Source organism: Coenobita brevimanus, chromosome 74, assembly GCF_032717465.1.
Source record: "Coenobita brevimanus isolate Jiangsu-jjx chromosome 74, ASM3271746v2, whole genome shotgun sequence".
Classification (NCBI taxonomy): Eukaryota; Metazoa; Arthropoda; class Malacostraca; order Decapoda; family Coenobitidae; genus Coenobita; species Coenobita brevimanus.
In genome coordinates, this window is record NC_137027.1 from 35235046 (window position 1) to 35257597 (window position 22552).

A 22552-nucleotide genomic window follows, 5' to 3' on the forward strand; every position below is an offset into this window, starting at 1 on the left:
TTATTAAGTTTTATAGTTTTCATGCGTGAGGGGTTCAGACAGCATTCATCAGCCCTTCATTACAAAAACTCTTTAGTTGAATCATTAACTTAACTGGAACAAATTATAAGCAGTAAGTAATGAATAATGCTATTTTTATCAGCTTTTTCTCGCCTAAGGGAACTGGGCTACTCCTATCGTTTGAATATAAAGTTGAAGTTGCATGAAATTCGACAAGCCTTAATTAAGAGGAAAGAATAAATTTCCTTGGTTATTAGTCAAATCAAAATTCCAGTCTTAGCACACGAGGCCATCCACTGAACTGAAAGGAGTTAGGGATATTTCTCAGAGTGAAACAAAGAGCTATAATGAAACTACCTCTTCACATGCCACCATCTGGGCATTAATACGCATCGGAACTAATAGACATAAGGGATTCTCGACATGTCAGAGGAAACGCCCCTTACCTTGCGTATCGGACCCTCTTGAGAGCGGGTACCACTGTAGAGGCAGGGGTTGATAGCCCTGGGTTGGGTCCAGCACGATAGGGAAGCAGAACACACGACCAAGGAACTCTGGTGCACCCTGGAAAATCATCATCATCACCATCATCATCATCATCATCATCATCATCATCATCATCATCATCATCATCATCATCATCATCATCATCATCATCATCATCATCATCATCATCGTCATCATCATCATTCCAAGCTCTTTTTCCATCCAAAGAAAATTATAGAAAAACATGGAAAAGGGAGACGTAACCAACAGTATGTCCAATGAAATGGGCCATCCACTCAGTCACTCAACTCTTCAAGCCCCAGAATCCTGATTTTACCCTACAGGCATAACCTCTTTCTCTCTCTCTCTCTCTCTCTCTCTCTCTCTCTCTCTCTCTCTCTCTCTCCTTCACAAATTATACGGCAAAATAATACTCACTCTCGCATCCCAGTCGAAGACCTCAATGACCACTTTGGGCGGCTGTGTGCTGGTGACTGCCACGGAGCCGGTGATCCCCACGTCATCAAATATCAGGGTCTGGTCCCACGTAGGGCAGAGTGTCTTGGATTGCTTCTCAGTCTGCTGGGTACCGTTGCAGAAGCTCACCACAGCATATGGATCTGTGCAAATAAAAATGTCCAGTAACTCCTCCAGTATGACCAGGTGTTTAACTGAATCAGTCTTGCTACCTTCAGACGATTTTTTCGACTTTGGTAAGACTTTTCGAAGTAACAAGTTAGATTTAGCTTTAGTCTGCCCCTCCATAACGCGGGGACACTTGCCAAGTTGAAAGAAATCGCCAGGTGGTAGCAGAGATGAAATGCAAATACGCTAATGAAGGAGGGCCAGCTATGCCACATCGCTAAGTATTAATGTCTGTTGGATCTGCACAATAAAAAGGAGGTGCACAGTTACAGACATAAATATTGATTCCCTTCTCTACGCTAAATAATGGTGCTGGAGAGGGACGCCTTCACTTGGTGGCACCAATATAACTGGGTCTCTCAACTGCCTGGTTATACAAACGTCCCTCAGCCACTTCCCTATTCCCCGAAAAGAAGATGGTGGATTTCAGGAGGAGGGCAACTTCAATCTGCAGTCCAAGGGTTCACATTTCAGATGAACCTAGAGCTACATCTGCTACTACTACCACTACTACTACTGCTGCTGCGGCTGCTGCTGCTACCACTACTACCACTATTACTACTTGCTGTAACAACAACACTACTACTACTACAATTAATACTACAGCTATTACTACTACTACTACTACTACTACTACGACGACGACGACGACGACGACGACGACATATAACGAAACAGTGAACAATATCTCTCGAAACCCACTGACGTGATCTTTGGAGTCCAGCATTCCTTTTCACAATACAGTGGAAAAGTTTCAGAATTTATCGAGTAAACTGTGGATCGATATTACTGTCCGGAACTGTACATTAATGCCATTTGGCCTTGTGGAGAGAATGGAGGACGAGAGATTGACTAGGAGTGTATGTGGGTAGGGTGGAGGGGGAGAGGGATAAGAGAAGATCGAGGATGAGGTGGAGGAATGGGGTGGAGAGGTATATGAATGAAGGTGGTGTAAGAGGAAGGGCAGCTTAATGACAAAGGACAGGGTGACATGGAGGAGGTATCGTAAGTTTGTGTCCACTGCATCTTCTGGCTTTTAACAGGAAGATTTATGTTCTAATGGTCGGTATAACTCAAGTATTTAATTTCAGCTGACAGATTACTTTTATCCAGTTAATGGAATCTTACGTTGTTAAAACAAACTCAACGGCCTCTTCATATATCTAAACAGAGATGGTTTTATTGACATCGGGCATAGTGTCTTGTAAAGCCTCTCAGTATGTCGATTTTTTTTTTCTTCTGAAGCAGCCTTCTCGTTGTGGCACAGATATAACACCTGCCCAGATATACAAACGTCCCACAACTCCCTCCCTATCCGGGGAAAGGAGAATGGTGAACTGCAGTGTAAGGGAAGCTTCAGCCAGTAGTCCATTAGGTTCACGTCCTGATGAGCCTGGCACAACAACAACAACAACAAAAACAACAACGAAGCGTCAAAAGTATCCAGTCTCTCCATATTTAGCATAATCGTTGACTCACCAATTAAAAAAGTAAATATGATGATGCTGATAAGGGTGCTGATTATGATGATATGTCTGGATCATACCACACTCCAGCTTTAGATGGCTATTTTGTTTGGGATGATGATGATGATGATGAAAACTTCAATGACAATGATGATAAAAACTGCTAATACGAGGACGAAGAAGATAATTACGATGAAATTACCATGACAGTGATAATGATGATTATGATAATGAGGACGAAATTTGCAGTAACGACGACGACGAAGATGATGATGATGAAATTACGGTGAAGATGATGATGATGATGATGATGACGCTGCAAACTCACCAGACAGCCCAGTCTTATCGCCTGCAGGAAGGTCTCGGGCTTGGTAGATGTGTGCTCTCAGCTGGTACTTGTGATTTTCCGCGCTCACCACATACATCCGTGGGCAGGTCAGTTGCGTGATTTCGTCGTCACCTGTATGGAGAAAAAGATAGTGGTTAGGTTAGGTTAGGGTAAGGTAGGTTAGGGTAGGGTAGGATGGGTTAGTTTAGGTTAGGTTAGGGTAGGGTAGGTTGTATTATGTAAGTTTAGGTTAGGATAAGGTAAGGTAGGATTAGGTTAGGTTTGGTTAGGGTAGGATAGGCTACGTAAGGTAAGAATAAGGTAAGGTAGGTTAAGTTAGGGCTTGGTAGGTAGGTCAGGCTAGATTAGACTAGGTTAGGTTTCATTAGGCTAAGTTATATTAGGTTAGATTAGGATATGGGAGACTATGGCAAGGTTAGGTTTAGTCTGCTTTCACCTGAGGGAACTAAGACACTCCATTAGTTTGGTACTAAGTCATGGTTGCAGGAAATTTGAGGACTCTTTGTTATGAGGTAAGAATAAGTGTCCTTGCTCTGTTTTCATCTGACGGAACTGAATCACTCTCAGGACTTGAATACTAAACTGTGGTTTTTAAAAAGTTAGATAAGCTTTAGGTATGAAATAGCAGTGAGTCTCCATGGTTACTACTCCACCTGACGAAACTGCGCACCTACCACATCTTGAATACTTAATCGTTGATGCATAAAATTCCATGGGCTATACCCTTTCCGGCCTCGAAAGAGACTAGTGGGAGGGTGAAAGTTTGTTAGGAATTAGACTAGTGGGAGGGTGAAAGTTTGTTAGGAATTAGCACGTCTCCTTTTTCATCTCAGAGACAGACAACAGATACAAGAGAGAGGTAAACACAGAATACACATAGACGAGAGAGAGAGAGAGAGAGAGAGAGAGAGAGAGAGGTGGGGGTGGGAGGGATAACGAGGGACAGAGACAAAAGAGAGACAGACATGTATTTCCCGGCTTGGACAGAGTGAAGTAGGGTGTGTGATGTCCAGTCAGAGAGGGAACAGACACAAGCAGACAGAGAACCAAAGGACAGGGAGAGAAATAAGATACAGACAGACGAACAAGAAACAGTGCGTCAGACAGAGATAGAAACACAGGCAGAGTTGAGGGAAAGAGCCCAAGAGAGACACTGAGACAGACCAACATTTGCTTGCTTCGACATAGAGCAGTGGCGTAGGTGGGCACAGGTCTCTTAAATCACCTGCACACAGAGACAGATAAACAAGAAATAGACAGAGACAGAGAGACAGATAAACATGCCTTTTCCTGCCTTGACAGAGAGTAGTGGGGTGGGTGGGAGTCCAGGCTGAGATGGAACAAGCCTCCTTCGCCACCTCCTTCGCCTCACCATATCCACTTTCCTCTCTAGGGCATGGAACTGCATGATGAAGAGTGGTGCGTATTCCCAGCCATCCACCGGCGCTGTCTCCTTCTGTAAGTGGAGACAGTATTAACACTCTCAGGGTCCTATCACACTTAGTTGTTACAATTTCAGGCGTTCATTCATCACAGCTACTTTGTCATTTCAGTTTTTGCCACCTCCGCTCATTCATGTCAGTGCCACCAACAAACACATGATTATGTCAGGGTTGTCAAGTGTGCCAACCGCTAGACCTTTGCTACTCACTGATGCTGTCCCAGGTTTACATGGTGCCAAATGTACAAACTGCAGGCGTAATAATTGCAACGCTCTAGTCGGCGTGAAGGCCTTGCACAAGCTCAAATCCCCATGAAGTTGACTATGTTTCTCGATCATTTAATGCCACAAAGGAAAGAAAGCTTGTCACATACCCTCATATAAAGTGGACTACAGTAACCTCGGTTCCTTACACCTCAGATGGGAGTAATATGGAAGTTGCTGTTACTCTTTATCGCTGTAGAATCTAACACACAGGTATCTTCCCAAAGTTTGACGAATGCGGAAAAATCGAACCATTTGAAACACGCACTTGTAGAAATAGGGCTTTCATTGTATTTTGCCAGGTGAACATTTTCTTCACTTACAATGGGAAGATAATTGTGTTTTAGACTGTACATACCGACCCACTTTTAAAATACGGGCAAACTGAAGCCATCATTATCATCGGGAGTATAAAATGTCAGATTGGGTTAAATATTCCTATGAGGTCTTGAATATCTCACAACCTGACTAAAAGGTGCATAAAGTTAGAAAATAATGATGAACAGTCTGTGTGTTTTCACCTGAAGGAATTGGGCCAATCCAGCATCCTGAATACTAAGTTATGGTTGTATAAAATTCGATGAGACTTCACTATGATGTAGAAAAAAGGCTCTCTGGTTACCATACCCTTTTTACTCTAACTTGGCCCAGATTTTAGGCCTTCTGAAGCTTATTTCACACAGGCGAGTGGCAGAAAAAGACAATACGGCGCTTCTACATCCTTTCCATTGCACTTTTTAACTAGCATCATATTCAAGTGTTAATCTATTGTTACAGCTAAGCCTTCAAGGGGCGTAGATGGCAAATTTGGGGCCACGGTAGCGTAACAAGAGAATAGTGAAAAAGACTCTTGTATCTGACTACACGTGGTTATCATATGAGCTGCAAGAGGGTCATGGAATTTTCGTCAGGTTAGATCAGACTTACTATTCTTGTTTCCCTCACCTTCGCCACCTTCTCTACCAGGTGTCTTTCCCTCACCCACCGGCGCCTCCGTCTCACGTGGTAAATCTTCTCCTGTGGCGACCATCCTACCAGACCCGACTCCATTGTGTACTCCCAACCCTCACCATCCACCGCACGTTGAAGATCATACTGGGAAAAGAATATTACGGTTAGAACGATCATACTGGGAAGAGAAAATTAGTTGGAACGATCATATTAGGAAGAGAATATTGAAGTTTAAACAGAATATTATAGTTTGAATATTACAATTAGATCATACTGGGAAGAGAATATTTTAGTTAGAAAGATCATACTGAGAATAAAATATGAAAGTACAGTTACAAATATCATACTGGAAATAGAACATGAGCGTATAGTTAGAAAGATCACACTGGAAAGCGAATATTATAGTTAGAAACGGGGCCGGATCCAGCACTTGGGAAAAGGTTGAATTCATGCCGATCGGCCTCATGAGGATGGTGGTAAGGTGTGTAGGGTCTGTGTATCTACGTAACTCGCAGTCCAAAGGTCACTCTAGGCATATCCTCTCGGCAGTTCAATCTCATCCCTTGCCATTGCTGGATGCGGAATAAATCGCTAAAGAAGATACGATACGAAATCTCTAAATCTACTAAGACCATGAATCTAGGTAAACTCACCATCCATACATCCCGCCATGCCCATCCTCTCGGCAGCTCGATCTCGTCCCTGGCCGTAGCGGGGTCTCCTCTCGCGTCAGCCCAGGGGTTAGGGGCGGGGATCCAGGCACCCCCGGGTAGACGCATGCTCTGCTCGAATACCTCCTCAGTGAAGACCTGGCGACCGGCGTCTGCTTCAAACTGTACACTGAGGAAGAAAGAAGATAGTCAAACGTCCCTACACTCCGTGCTCATCCATCGAAATCAGGTTAAATATGATGGACTGTGGAAGAAAAACAGTTTCAGCCATTAGTCTATTGAGTTTACGTCCAGATGAGGTTGGGGCTACAACAACAACAACGAAAAAATAAAAAGCAGTACCAGCCACAAGAAGGTACACTGAAAAGGATATTGAGCTGTAGCATTAACTTTTTTCTGTCATCGATCAACGGTAAATTGTCCGCAAAAGAATGTAAATCTGAACCAAGTTAAGGTGACCAAACCACAGAGTAAAGTTACCTTGGGTCCGGGTCAATAAACCAGTCTCCTTGGAAGGCCCAGCCATCAGGTGAATTGAACGACTCTCTTGGCAGACTCAAACGACCATCCGCATCTGAGAACTTTGGTCGTTTCATGAGTAGTCCACCGTCAGACCATTTGCCACTGCCAGGGACGGACACGACCTGTAAGGAGAGGTGTATCATCATCATCATCATCATAATCATCCTTATCATCACCATCACCACCACCACCAAAGCACCACCATCATAATACGCATCATCATACTGATCATCTTCACTGTTTTGATTTCTCAGGCATCATCACTATCATTATCATCACCATCACCATCATCATCATCACTGCACTCACAGTTACCAGGCGCAGACACATCCTGGCGGAAATGAATAGAGTTTACTGCATCTGATATAACATAGGACAAAAGTATGATGCAACTGATGTTCTACAGTATTATGCAATATTTGACTAACTCTCTCTCTCTCTCTCTCTCTCTCTCTCTCTCTCTCTCTCTCTCTCTCTCTCTCTCTCACCTGGTTCTCGTAGGTCTCAGCATACACAGTCAGCTGAAGGTGTGGCCGCGAATCCCACCATGTTCTGACGTCTTCCTCCCGTCCCAGCCACACCGACGCTCTCACCACCCCGCCCACACCCCACCCGGTTTCATCCTCTGTTTGGGCAAGCAGGTAGAGAAAAAAAAAAACAGCGTACATCATCATCATCATCATCATCATTACCTTGACCCTTTTTCCTTATGTCATTTGCACCCAACTCATATCCCGTAGGTAATGGCTCCCTCCCCCCTCCAGGGAAAAAAAGAACCCAAGGATAAGAGGCTACTAGGTAAAGAGGAAGCTAAAACATTCGTTCATGATGAGTTGCCTTGATACACTGCCTTTAAGAATCTGGAGGTCACTAGGACAACAACGATAACTTTTCGTCTTCTGACCCTAACGCTACTTAATCATTCTATTTAGACTCCTTATTTAACATTAATACAGGCACCATCACTAAGGGGAACGTTGTAGCTGAAGGCCAAAAGGGAATGAGTGTAATAAAACAAAGTGAAACAGATGACGACAAACTTATCAATAATATAACAGGACAATGATACTTGTTGCCGCTATGAATACAGTGATTACAGTGCCCAAGAGTGATATTAGATGGTGCATTGGAGGTTTCGTAGAACTTCTTCCTAAGTGATTTATTTTCACAGCATACCTAAACAGTTTTTTGTACACTGTTTATATCACTTCAGTATCGACATAGTTTGCATCAGAGGCATACAAGAGGATACTCAGCTGTAATATGCAGAATAAATCGCTAAGGACAGGATACAACGAAACCTGCTACGCCGTTTAGAATATGACTGCAAGACAAAAGAATACGAGGATTTATTTTTTTTTTATTGTGATTTCCTTCCTCTGTTAAAAAAAATAAATACAGACCTGGATCAGTGAGGGCGTAGGTGTTGAACTTGCCAGCGAGCGTTCCCTGAGAGGACGCGTCATGGGCAGCGAGGACTGAATGTGCCGGGATGCGGACGTAGGAGAGGCGACGTGTGCCACTCATCAGCCAGAGGAACACGTCTGGTATGCTGCACTGAGGCTGCGGAGGTGAGACAAGAAGGAAGTGATAATACTGATGCTGCACAAAGGCTGTTGGTGTGAGAGATAAGCAAGGGGGTCATAAGGTCACAAAATCGATACTGCATTGAAGCTGTGAGTGTGAGATAAAAAAGTAGTGATAATGCTGAAACTGCACTAAGGCTGTTGGTGTGAAAGATAAGGAAAGGGGCCACAAGGTCACAGTATCGATACAGCACTGAAACTGAGGGGTGAGATAAGAGCATAGCGATAACAATACTGATGCTACACTGAGGCTGTGAATATAAGAGAAGGTCAAGATAATTACAACACCTACACTTCACTCACACCTCTGACCTCTGAGCTTGACCTTTGAATGAGTGTTTTCAAAACTGACTTACTCCATTCTTGCCTTACAAGAACGTTAAGAATAGATAGGTATCAGAGAGAGACATCAGAAGCCCTACATCTACAAAACTAAAAATTACTCACATCATCAGCCAATGCTTCCAGTGTGTTTAGGACGGACTGCAGCTCCCCTACAATGGCACTGGGTTCTTCCGTGGGCCAGGACTGCACTGAGGCTCCCAGAGCTTTCAACTCCCTCCCTCTGTGGGCTCGCAGGTGAGTGTCCAGGGAGGTCTCGGTGTGGCGTATGGGGTCGGGACTGGGGAGTTCTTGGCTGTTGAAAGAAAAGAAAAAGTGACCATAACTGCTACACATTCCCGGCAGTCAAGTTGGGGTGCTTTGTCTCAGTAGTTTCAGTTATGTCTTAATTGTGTTTGAATGTGTGGCTCATTTCACTGGGTATGGTTGTTTATATTGCTTTTACAGTAACTTGACCTACGTTTTCCATCTCTCCTTCCTGAGCGCTGAGTTATGACAAAAGATTAACAATAAAATACGGTTCTAGTCACGAAGTAGTTAAGAAAAGGATGTTGAGTCATAGTATCATCTTTTTCCGCCGCTGAGCTACGTGAAATAAGCTGCTAAAGAACGAAAATCTGAGCCAAATTAGAGTCAGGAATATATAGTAATCTCTCTACCGATTTTTTTTTTTCATTCTAGCTTCTGGGCCGTAACTCACCCTATCCTTCGGTGTGAAAAAGAAGCAGGAAATATGATGATACTGATTCAGGAATATGGATAGTCTTTCGTTTATAGCTATTTAAATTATTTATTTATTTATTTTTTTTGAGGTCACTATCATAATCATCATCATCGTCATCATCAAGAGCCTTTCTCCCATCTAAGGATAGTGTGAGGGATGATATGAAAGCAAGGCAAGAGGCTGTATTTAAGTGGGAGAACTGTCACCGTCATCATCATCTTCATCTCTATACTGACCTACAGTAGGAGTGATGTAAGGTTCAAAAACAAGGAATTCGCAAATATTAAAGTGGTTGAACTATTAACAGCTTCCCCATTGAAATAGCCACGCAGTCATTCACACATCAGACACAAAATATCAAAGTGATTACTAAAATACGAACAGCGATACAAGCGCGTCACAATACCTGCAGGCAGAAATAAGTCTTGATTGCGCCCCCTGCACAGCATCCAACACCTCCTTGCTGTTTTCATCCTGACGGTGGCCACGCAGCAACGACTCCAGCTGCTCCATATCTTGCCTCACCATCTATAACATCATGGTGTTAAGTAGGGGCCACATTCAATGGGGGTTTGTATATTTCGTAACATCTCCTATTTAGTATTTTATTTGAACATTACCAATCATTATCCACTTTTATGTTATCATAGCAAAGTGTGCTGACATTCATATTATATATACAGTAAATAACATATATGAGAAGGGTTTGGTACAATGTGCAGACTTAAATGCCAAGGAAGAGATGATACAACGCCTCCATGGACTCTCAAAATGTAGCTATAATACCCGCTATTTGCGAACCCTGAGAGTGCAGTACCTATAAGCTACTGTATATATCTCCGTCGAGGCATACTGAAGATTCGGGTGACGCTAACAGTGCGGAAGAGAAGACAGAGTTCGATGATAAATACCAGCTGGAACCTATATACTGTGGAACCTCCTGTTGCTACATCACGTAATTCAGGATGATGGAGAAGGCACTGGAGCGTCTATCTATCTATCTATAGCCCGACGCCCTAATCCCGCAAAGGGTGGCCGCAGACAAAACGCCTCCACGTCGCTCTGTCACCCATAACATATCTACCCAATTAATCTTACAAATTTTACACACCTGGCCAAATTAAAACACCTGCCCGCGATACACCTGCCCCGCTGGAGAAAGAGATGGAGAGAGAGAAAGGGAGAGTAATATGTAGCAAATCCCCCCACCGTCACCCCCTCCACCCTCACCTTAATCTACTTTGTACATACTTGCATACAAATAAATGTTTCGAAATACAGCTTGTTGAGTTTGTATCTTCCTTGTACTCGCTGTGTATGCTTTGTGTGTGACTGTGAACAACTGTGTATGTTTTTGTGTGTGGCTGTGTATCGCTGACTGTTTTTTTTTTTTTTTTGTATCAAGCAACACAGCACTTGGAAAAGAATGAAACGATACAGGAAACTGAGCATGGCCAAACACAAAATGGTGGTGGTGGTAGCGTCGAATACCACGACAGAGGCTGCTGCAGCTGCAACAGGAGAAAATGCCATGGTATGTAAGTGTCCTTCCCAGTGGTTGTCGTCAAAATATTTCTTCTCTTTCGAGAGATTTGCATTGCTCGAATCCTTAGAATGTCTTGGATGAGGATAAGTGTCTCATAGCTGTGCACTACGCTCCAACGGGTCTCCTAAATAATGCTTTACTTTTCGATTAGGATGTTCACTAAAATTATGATTTTTTTTTTCTTTTTTTTTTTTTTGCAGCATGCAGATGAGACTTCATTTTACGGGAGACTTTGGGAACAAGGAGACCTCATATACAGGCTCCAGTCACACCTTCATTAAGATGGTACTCTCCTAAGGTAATTAAACAATCTTGCAGCAACAAAAACAAGAGAAATTATATCCTCCGGCTCAAGGCATTAACACGTATAACTACTATTCCCATCTTGCTAATGACCTCACAACAAGGAGTCTGACTGTCCATGTCTAGCCTCACCATCTGGTTCATAATTCATTTACAAGTTTTCAAGTTACAGAACCTTGCGATCAACATATTCATCTCGTACAGCAATAAGAAAATAATAATGAATAAAAACAACAATAACTCAATAACTACCAATCCTTTTTTACTTCTTTACTGGGAGCGGACAGCCCAAGGGTAGGAGCTACTGTAATCCAGGTTATGTAAGCCCTGGGAGACCACACTATGTTCCTGGTAGTGTTTTTTAGGAAAGAAAACCCTTTACTCGCCTCTAGGAATTAACCACACATTTATAACTTTTTTCTGTATTCCAGGTGACATAGGAGAGTAAAATATCTTACTCTTGGCAATTTTTATGTTATACCTTGATATTTTCCTCTATGATATAAATGAAATTTTTGTATCGACACAGCATGGGTCATTAAGGTGAAAATGTGAAGGGATAATATACCAGATAAGTCGCTGAGGAAAAGGTGCCACGAAGCCTCCCACGTCAATTAGCATACGGGTCGAAATTTCCTGTCAACTTACGGTGATAATGGCAGTGATGTGGTTGACAGCGTGGAGGCGGTGAGTGACATCCTCAAAGTCACAGTGAACAGTGACAAAAGGTTCAGCACCAGACCATGGCAGGAAGTAGTATCTGTGGAGGAACAGGAAAGAGACTTACTATAGTCTGTCTGCTTTCACCTGACGTAACTGGGCCACTCCCACAATTTAAATACTAAGATGTGATTCCATGAAATTCGATTATCATTTGCTGTGGGGTAGGAATTACCTTCTTTGATTACCAGTCAAATCGATCCTCCTCTCTGACTACACTTGCCCATCAGGAGAAAAGGATTAGGAATCTTTGTCAGGTTAGAGTAAATGCACCGTAGTGAAATTCTACATTATTGCATACCACCACTTGGGCACTAATATACACCTCCTTCCACAGTGAACAGTACCAAAAAGTTGTGCACCAAACCATCATAACAAAATGTATCTGTGTAAGACTGGGAAACAGAAATACTACTGTCACTCTCTGCTCTTATAGTAAACTCAACAATATCAAACACCTCACGAGTATTTCATAAGATGAAATTTTTAAGCCAGTATGGATGATTAAATTGCTTTATTGTTTTTCTTGATGTTTTTTCTTTCATCATCATCATCATCATCATCATCTTCATCATCATCGTTTTAACCTATGTCAGATCCTACCAAACGGTGTCCTCTTGAGTAAGTCATATATTGGGAACGGCCATATTACTGAACAGCTGAAGCTTATATGGACGTGAAGCATAAACACATTAAATCATGAACACACACTATAGACACATCCAGATCCCTATGAACATCTCAGACTAAAAACTTAAATGCAAGGTGCTGGAGACGGACACTCTCATCCTATGGCACTGATATAACCAGACGAGAGAGAGAGAGAGAGCCACCCGGTTATCTGAACATTCCCCCACCTAATTCCCTACTTCCCAGAGGAAGATGGTGGAATGCAGGAAATGGCTAACTTCAAACTACAGTCCACCAGGTTCACTTCCAGATGAACCTGAGGCAACAACAACAACAACAACAACAACAACAACAACAAACACATAAATACATACATGAACGTAAAGTATGCAGACACTGACACCACCATGTACACATCTCACTAGAATAACTTACTTGCATACACGAAAATAACTATACGAACATTCAGACCTCTGCGTATACTCGCTGGAATAACTTACATACACAAAAATACTCAGTACGGGCAGTTAAACCTCTCTATGTACACTCAGTGGAATAACTTACTTGCATACATAAACACAGACTACACAGACTCTCAGACCACTGTGGACCTCACTCGGATAACATACACATCAAATACATAAACATACACCATACTGACACTGAGACCTCCATTCGTATGTTTTGTACTATCACGGTCACTAGTCTCGTTACCTCCTTGGCGAGAGAGAAGTGGAAGACAGGGATGACGTAAGAACAGGCTAATGGATACTGGCGGTTCGGAATTGCGCGCGCGCGTGCGTGCGTGCGTGCGTGCGTGCGTGCGTGTGTGTGTGTGTGTGTGTGTGTGTGTGTGTGTGTGTGTGTGTGTGTGTGTGTGTGTGTGTGTGTGTGTGTGCGTGTGTGCGTGCGTGTGTGCGTGCGTGTGTGTGTGTGTGTGCGTGTGTGCGTGCGTGTGTGCGTGCGTGTGTGTGTGTGTGTGTGTGTGTGTGTGTGTGTGTTGAAACGCCAATATCTACCCGCCTGGCCTTTTTCCAACTTTATCTTCCACTTCCCTCTGGCCAGAGAGGTAAAGAAATTAATGATCCTGGTAGTGCAGTACGTCTCACTCAGTTATCCTACTCAGCTTGAACACGCTTTGCACAGCTCACTTGCACGACTTACTTGCACCCATCAAAGACAGGGTTGGCGGGGTGCGTGGAGGAGGGTGAGGGCATCATCGTATTCTCCAGCTTGTTGCCAAAGTTACCCACAGACACCTCAACCTCCAGTGGCTTCCCGGCCGCCCCCAGGAGCCAGGCGCCGCTCAGCTGGCACATGACGACGAACTTCCGGGTGCCACGGAACCTCTGCCGAAGGGATAATCATTTTACTTCTTCCTGTTTGATCTTAATGGACAAAACTACAGGCCCTGGACGTGTGGACATAGTGTGTAAGGGAAGCATTACCATATAACTCTTTTTTTTCTATTCCAGGTGACACTAAATTACTTTATTCAATTGTGAGTGATTCATTAGGCTGCGTTCACACCAAGCGATTCGATTCGATTCAATTCATGGAGAATCATATCGATTCATGATTCGTCTTGATGCGACATGTTAATTCCTATAGGAACTGTTCACACCAAGCGATTTATTTTGATTATTACATGGCGCTATTGTCGATTCTGTGTCCCATCTGATGCGCGAGGGTCCATACTCTGCATCAGTCACGGCGATTCAAAAGGATATTAGCACCATGCTACCGGACGTCCTGATAAATCGCTAAAGTGAAGAGGTGTTAGTGTATTTATGTACTAAAATGGAACAATGACTTAACATTCACAACGATAAACATATTATGAATAATACTCTATTCAGTCATGAAATTTGAAGGATGCTATTTTTTTACTGTATTCACAGCCAGGTAAATAAAGAGTCTCCTTGGTTAATATAGTCAAATCAACCAGCCAATCTAAAGAATTTACACTTATTTTTACTCTATGCACAACCAGAAATAAAAGATATGTCAGGTAATGTATTCTGTTGTGATGGGCAAAGGTAGGATGAGGTAGTTTGGACATGAAACACTACTTCTCCCAACTTTCAGGACTTTTAAAGTTCACCTGACCTAAGGTAAATGGCAAGCTTGGCCATCACTTAAAACTCCAACTGCACGTCGGTAAAAAAAGTATTCTGTTTTTTTAGAAGGCTTCGTAGCACCTCTTTCCTAGCGGTTTAGTTTGTCTATTACACTTTAATATTCTCTTATATTTTATTTATATTATTTTGATATCGACATAAACTGAATCCACACCATACAAGGCGATTCTGAGAGGCTATGTGCAGAGTGCACCCATATCTTCTTGGACGCCTACGCCTACGCCGCCTCAGCCACAGCAACACCTCTATTTCAGCAAGAGCGTCTAAAATACGTCCATCCTCGTTCAAGTCAGCCTTTGCAAATATTTAATGTATGAAAGCCGTTTTACTTACTGTCGGTATGAACGGCGCTGATTCAAAATGAATCGAATCAAATGATTCTCCATGAACTGAATCGAATCGAATCGCTTGGTGTGAACGCAGCCTTAGAGATCCAGCGTTAAATTGACGCGTAGACACCCGAATTCTCGTCGGTTGAGGAGGCTCCCTAACAACATTTCCTAAGCGATTTATTTTGATTATTACACGCTATTGTCCTCCTTCTGTGTTCCATCAATCTCCATACTCTGCATAAATAACGTACAAAAGGATATTAACCAGCCATATAAAAAAAATAAATCGCTAAAGAAGAGGTGTTAGGGAGTACTGTACTAAAATAAGAGTTTCACTTAACAGAACTAAACCAAGCTCACTACTTGAATAATAAGCTGTGGTTGTATGAAATTTGATGAGCTTTAGTAATGAGGTAGGAATGAGTCTCCTTGGTTACTAGTCAAATCAACTCGCCAATCTAACTACACATGACCTTTAACTAAGCCGAAAGGGGTTAAGGAACTTCGTCAGGTAAGAGGTAACGATTTGTGATGGGCAAAGGTAGGATGAGGTAGTTTGGACATGAGAAAGGAATGTGTGATGTAATTAATGAGGAGAAAGAACCTGACTGGAATGTGAAGCTTGGCCATCACGTTATTAAAAAAAAAAAAAATAGACATACAAGGATAGAAGTGCCACAGCCACCTCTTCTTGGGAGGGTCCACTGGCCTTACTGAAGCGACAGGACAGGTTAAGGTGATGAGGTTGTGATCGGAGAAGTCAAAAAGAGAAAAAAAAAGATTAGAAGAGTGATTAGAAGGATTAGTTTTATAAGGAGGAGGTCAAACATATGGAACTCACTCCAAGACGGTCAGGGATACGGGCAGGGTGCTGTAGAAGATGCTCCAGGTCATTAAGGATAGAAAAGATAAATGAACATGTTAAGGCAGCTATACTCACCCTAACTTTAATAAACGTATCATTGTCCATGGATGTCGTGGGTGCGGGAGGATAGGAGCCAACCTGAGTGTGCAAGGCAATGAGAACACGTCCCCTGTAGGCACACCCCGACTCCTGTCCTTTGTTCATGCTTTCCTCACTCTCCCCCTCCATCAGCTCCCATTCTCGCCTCGCTCCGTAGACGTTGACCCAGGCTGGCCCAAAGGTAGGGAGGTAGCCTGGGAATAAAGTACAGGACACTTAACATCTCTTCCTTCCGATTTGTTCTGGTCATTTCACATAAATTTCTTCTTGCCTGGGGATAAGGGATAGGAGAGTTAGGCTAGGACTTTATGTAGGTTTGGAGCACATCTTTAGGTCTTACTCACACTTACAGAGATGCAAAAGGGCGAAAATCTGGGCCAAGTTATGGTGAAAAGACTATAATGTTGACTCACCATCATCCCCAGGCGCTGATATAGCCGACACTGGTATATTCGCTGTGCCAATGGTGTCGTCATCGCCTACACGATCCCTGAAACAACACAAATCGGTATATCAATAAAGGGTAGTGGCATGTGTATACGTGAGCCTTGTTATCATGTCAATAAGAAGTAGTTCATGTGTATATGTGAGCCTTATCTTGTTATCATATTAATATAGAGCCATCGACTGAGTATAATGTGAGCCTTATCTTGCAGTCGTTCAGTCCTTTCTTGCCCCACCAGAGGCGTTGAAAGCTAAGGCTATGCTACTTAATCCAGACACTAAAACAGGGTTACCTCCCCAGATTGACATTACATAACAAGCCCAAATCACCCCTCCGATATGAACCCTTACATACATCCAGTTGGAGCGCATCAACTTCCTATACCAACAGCCGTCTATTTGGTTATTTAGTTATCACCCAACTTAGCAACTGAATTCTTAGGCCACAAGAAACCATCATGTTTGTTATTCAGTGCTGAGTCAACAGGAGATAGCAATAATTAGAGCGACTGGATTGTGGGCACCCCGACCAACCACACTAAAATTAAGAATCAGTATTTGTTTATTTGAGATGCCTATGTGCATTTAAGAGACTGGAGATCACAGAAAGTGGGAAAGTGTTGGCCAGTTGCATTCATGAAAGGCTGAAAGTACCGATTAACTCTTGCATTAGATATCTTGACAGAAAAGGAATGAGAATACGTAGTTAGACAGGTACTGCATACCCTCCAGAGTGAAGGAGAGATTTATGAGCGGTGGGTCAATAAGAGAGAGAGAGAGAGAGAGAGATTCAAGGAAAAATGGGGTGTGTTGTGTGTGAGTGGGGAAACCAAGCTGGTTGTGTCACCTTGAGGAGTGGAGGGGGGGGAAGGATGAGGGGAGGAAAGGACTTAATGACGTGGAGGAAAGGAGGGAGGGAGGAAAGACCGGAGGGAGGGAGGTAGAAGGGGAGGAGGAAGGACGGATGACGGGGAGTTAGATAAGGAGGAGGAGAAGGGAGATGGGATGGAGGGAGGAAAGAAGGGATGGAGGGAGGAAAGAAGGGATGGAGGGAGGAAAGAAGGGATGGAGGAGGAAGGAGGGAAGATCTGGAGAGTGCGAGGGAGAGAGGAAGAAGAGGAGGGAGGGAGTAAGGGAGGAGGAAACTGAAGGATTTATGACAGGAAGGGAAGGGAGGAGGGGAGGAAACACGGGAGGGAGGGAGAGAGGGAGGGAAAGAAGAAGGAAGGGAGGAGTTCGCGCTTCCAGTCCCCTATAACCTAATTCATGGCCGTATTGTGCGTCGGTTGCAGGTTCCGTAACACATCTTCCGTAGCGATTTATTCTTCACACTGCACCTCAGTATCGATTTTCGTGTTTTTGATGCAAACCTTGACGATACTGAGATACAAGGGAAAGTCAAGGTGTCATATGCCAAATAGATCGCTAAGGAAAAGGTGCTACGGAGCATACTATAATAATTCACCTTGAATACTAATTTTTTTCTCAACTACATTAAAATCATTTGGCATTAGCTGCAGTAAAATATTATAACTGCCATAATTATGTGTGTGTGTGTGTGTGTGTGTGTGTGTGAGAGAGAGAGAGAGAGAGAGAGAGAGAGAGAGAGAGAGAGAGAGAGAGAGCGCTGTTAACTTTGCAGCCGTGACTGTAAAGAATTTTTTTTCTCCCTGGTCCATTATCATCATCATCATCATCAGCCCAGCCCTTTGTCCACCTAAAAGAATGAAGTAATTTTGATCGAGAGATGGGGAAAGACAAAAAACGAAAGCATGAAAACTACAAACATATGCTCAGTGCAGTGGTCCACACAATCATTCACACATCATTCAGCTCCCAAAGATTCTGGCTTCATCCCACAAGCATATCATCATCATCATCAATTTATCCTTCTTTCCCACTTAATGCAATTGCTGGAGTGGATCCCAAAATAGGAGAAAAAAAGTACGAAGATAAAACTACGAACAGAGTTGCAGTAAAATTGAGCTGCACATTCGTTTATTCATAATTCTAGCGCTCGAAATTTTAGAGCCCTATTGACAGTCTAAACAGTTCACACTAAACTGCACTTCATGGAGGCATTTCATCGCATGTCAGGTTTTGAATGGGTGCAATGTTTGTCGTGTGTATCTCTATACGTAATGATTCATCTTTGCATGTAGATATATATAGCCACATACATCCAGCATAACCACATAATTATCATCATTTTGCTTAAGGATGTGGTGAGGCAGGGTTAAGGAGGGAGAGAGAAAATTTAATAGAAAAATAAGTAACAACACACTATGACATGGACCAGACACTAAGTCATCACTCAAGCCTCCTGAATCCTGTCTCTAGCTCGCATGCCAGATCATATGTACGTTTGTGTGTGTGTGTGTGTGTGTGTGTGTGTGTGTGTGTGTGTGTGTGTGTGCGTTTAGGGATACACTTTACATCACATGCCAGATACATCCAGTCCGTCGAGTATAACTTAAAGTAAATAAATGACTCACCAATCTTTAAGTGTAATCTTGATAACATTACACATGGAGGGGAACAGGAAGCCCATATGCAGGTTTTGACGGAACTCTGGGTTTTCGTTGGTGTAAAGGATCTTGGTTTGGACTTCCCTTCCCGCGTAACTGGCCATGAGGTACGGGTCCACGAGCTCCTTCGATGGTTTTCCCACGCCCAGTACTTGCTTTAAGGTCTGCATCGTCCCAGCATCCACTGAAAGGGTAGAAGGAATATTTGGTTAGGTTATATTATGGGTTAGCTGACTTAATTACAGGTCAAGGAGGTCCTTCGACGGCTAGCCTACTTCAGTTACTTGTTCAAAATCTCCATTGTTCCAGCATTCATCGAAAGGGTAAATGTTAACAGATGAGTTTAGGCCGGATAAGGCTAGGTATATCATTTTTAACTGGTCCTAAGTACGGGTAGGGTATTTCCTTTGATGGTTTGCCAGCGCCCAGGACTTGTTTTAGCGTCTGTATTGTACCAGCATACACTGTGAATGTTGAAGAAGGGCGGGAAGATAAGACAAAATCAACAGGTTCTACACTTGATTATGCTGACAATACTTTTCACTTATATTCCATTTGCAGTGCACTCTGCCGTTATTCTTTATTTTTTTGCAATCTGATACCGTGGAGACATCTGGTTAGGGACTGAGCAGGAAAATGGCTAAAAATCGCAACACATGGAGAATTACCAAGTGATAGGTCCTACAAATATTAGCAAGGGTGTATGGTCTACAAATGTAAAAGTGCAAAATTTTTACAAGTTTTCAAAGCAAGCAGCTAATCGCAATAATATATTAATAATTTTAATATAACTAACCTGCACACCCTTAGTGACAGCCTGTGTAAATATCTGTTAATAGTGTATACACTACGATGAATGTTGCAGAGAGAAAGCAGTGAGACATTTATGGGAAACTGTAGTGGACGGTTGACTGGGAGAATGAAATATGGCTACTGGCTTCGTAAGCAGCTAAGCAGTTATAACTCTTAGGTAGGGAGCTCTGCTATAAGCAAACAGATTAACTTCAGGCTGAGATCTCATATGGTTTCAAGTCTTATGTTTTATATATATATATATATATATATATATATATATATATATATATATATATATATATATATATATATATATATATATATTTTTTTTTTTTTTTTTTCACAACAGATCCAAGAATTACTGGGAAGAAACTAGTTTGTTTTGACATTTGGTTTAGCTCCCAGTCCATAGAAAATGTCAGCTGTACCATGGCAAGCTTCGGTATAGGGATTCGTTTAGTGAAGGAGTGACAATTTAATTCACTTTGGTGTCAGATGGCCAGGATGAGTAAAACTGTACCATTGAAGTTGTTGCTTAGTCCGGGACTACCTGGCCCAGCAGACCCAAGAACAGCATGAAAGCAACTGCCACTATGAAGTCGTCCCATAGGTTCCCTACACAGATGATATATCTGCGGCTTAGAGTAGTACTTGTTGTCAAGTGCTCTATTATGTAGGCTATGTAATGTGAGCCTCTTCTACGAATGACACATGTCACCCGTGACTCCACCCAGTCCAAATCTAGGATGGTAACTGAGGAGGGCTGAGTGATGCCCTAATCTAAGCCTAGCTGGGTGAACCGATTAGCTTTATTTAAGGATACATTAGATGGGTAGGTGTCAGGAATGGGGGAAGGGGAGTGGCTTGTAACATGGTGTTCTGCAGACCAGCACATTTAAAGGTGTATAGGCATCCAACTTCCCTTGATGGCATTCAGTGATCAAAAAACCTACAGTCGTCACCTTTAGAGATCAGACCTAGCGAGGCCATCACTCTGACTAGGTTTCTCTAAGCACTAAACCACCAAGCTCCATGAAAATGCAAAGGAATATTGAAAAGTAATGAGAGAAAATAACGTAGACTGACGTGCTGAGAAGTTAGAGAATATGGTACTTATTCCGGGGCAAGTGTTAATCGCACAAAAAGGAAAGTAGTAGGGCTGCTGTCTGCAGGGGGTTTAGACTGGATAGAGTTAGATTGGTTGGTTTGGTTAGATTAGTTTAGATTAGGTTAGCTTTGGTTTGGTTTGTTTAAGCATAATTTTTCGAATGGAACAATTAATCCCTTCACACCATTGACGTATTAATCAACTTATTCTTGCCACTTTTAGGCACTCATATTTAGATTTGAAGAGATTTTTTTCGACATAAAAACGTTAGATATGACTTCAGTTATTCCATTCATTACTACAGTGGGGTAAGACAACACAATACGACGTTTATTGGTAACTTGGCAAACATTTAATATGCGCCAAGGCACTCGCTCCAGGAATGATTTTGAGTGCAGCAGAGTGACAAAACAAAGGCTGCTGGCTGAAGATGGATTGGGTTGGACTGGTTTAGTTAGATTAGGTCCACTAAGGTCTGGTTAGATTGGACTGGATTTAGTTTGGCAAAGTTAGATTGGATTGGGTTGGTTTGGCTTGGCTCGGTTATGTTAGGATAAGTTGGACTGGGCTGGGCTAGGCTTAGGTTGGCTTAATTTGGTTATGTTAGGCTAAGTTAGGTTGAGTTGGATTGGGGTGAGTTTAGTTCGGCTTAGTCTGGTTATGTTAGGATACATCTGATTAGAATGGGTTGGGTTTAGTATGGCTTAGTTTGGTTATATTAGGTTAAGTATGATGTTAAGGTGCTTACTCCTTGGAAGGTTCTGAGCGCAGTACACAGACAGTACGAAGGTTGCTGGTTGGAGGTGGACGCCCGCTGACCACAGCAAGTTTGCCTCCACGTCATCCTGGTCGCTCTGGCGGGCACTGAGGTCAGGGCAAAGGTCACCAGGCCCTAGAACTGCCACGCTGACCTTCAGGTACCCTATGGAAAAGGAACAAGATCAGCTACAGCAATGAATCTGTAAGATGTTAGTGGTTGTATCCTCGTGGTGGAGAAAAGTAGCCAAAATGACCTGTCCAGAGCTTAAAACAACCCCTTCTCATGGTCACGATGGGGAAGAGATATCCTTGTACTGTTATGTTCAAAAGCTTACACACACACACACACACACACACACACACACACACACACACACACACACAAAGCATGGATTATCAGGCCTGTAAAGAAGAGTCTGAATTCCGGGAGCTTGAATGATGAGTTAATGAATATCTGACCCACAACATGCTGCTCATAATTCTCCTTGTATCGCGTCTCTCTTTCCTCGCTCTCTGGATCCTACCCCACCCAAGCCTCAGGTAGGAAAAAGAGGTCAAGATGATGATGAAGAGGAGGAGGAGTAGGAGGAGGAGGATAACGATGATGATGATGATGATGACGATGACGATGTTGATGATGATAATGATGATGATGAATTTGTGTCTTACCTTGTACAGTGGGTGTGGGCTCGTCAGGGTTGGCCAGCACCAGCCATCGATTCAGTACGGCGTGTTCAATTTGATCGTACACCATGCCCACCTCACACTGCAAGGTTAAATTTTGATGACTGGGTGTATCATTGACGCAGACGTGTGTGTGTGTGTGTGTGTGTGT

General features: G+C 42.9%; 1 protein-coding gene across 1 annotated transcript in view; it reads right to left on the minus strand.

The window, feature by feature from the left end:
- The window catches only part of LOC145407698 (myoferlin-like), a 67111-nt gene that overhangs the window by 40972 nt on the left and 3587 nt on the right, over nt 1-22552 (minus strand). The window contains exons 4-21 of the mRNA XM_080278564.1: nt 22387-22483; nt 21707-21880; nt 19023-19239; nt 16497-16573; nt 16060-16277; nt 13811-13995; nt 11945-12056; nt 9854-9975; nt 8829-9018; nt 8199-8358; nt 7284-7420; nt 6754-6917; nt 6256-6442; nt 5597-5746; nt 4231-4402; nt 2926-3057; nt 925-1106; nt 447-564 (exon numbers count right to left, since the gene is read on the minus strand). Of these exons, the coding sequence (XP_080134690.1) occupies nt 447-564; nt 925-1106; nt 2926-3057; nt 4231-4402; nt 5597-5746; nt 6256-6442; nt 6754-6917; nt 7284-7420; nt 8199-8358; nt 8829-9018; nt 9854-9975; nt 11945-12056; nt 13811-13995; nt 16060-16277; nt 16497-16573; nt 19023-19239; nt 21707-21880; nt 22387-22483 (2794 nt within the window). The remainder of the gene's footprint in view (nt 1-446; nt 565-924; nt 1107-2925; nt 3058-4230; nt 4403-5596; nt 5747-6255; nt 6443-6753; nt 6918-7283; nt 7421-8198; nt 8359-8828; nt 9019-9853; nt 9976-11944; nt 12057-13810; nt 13996-16059; nt 16278-16496; nt 16574-19022; nt 19240-21706; nt 21881-22386; nt 22484-22552) is intronic.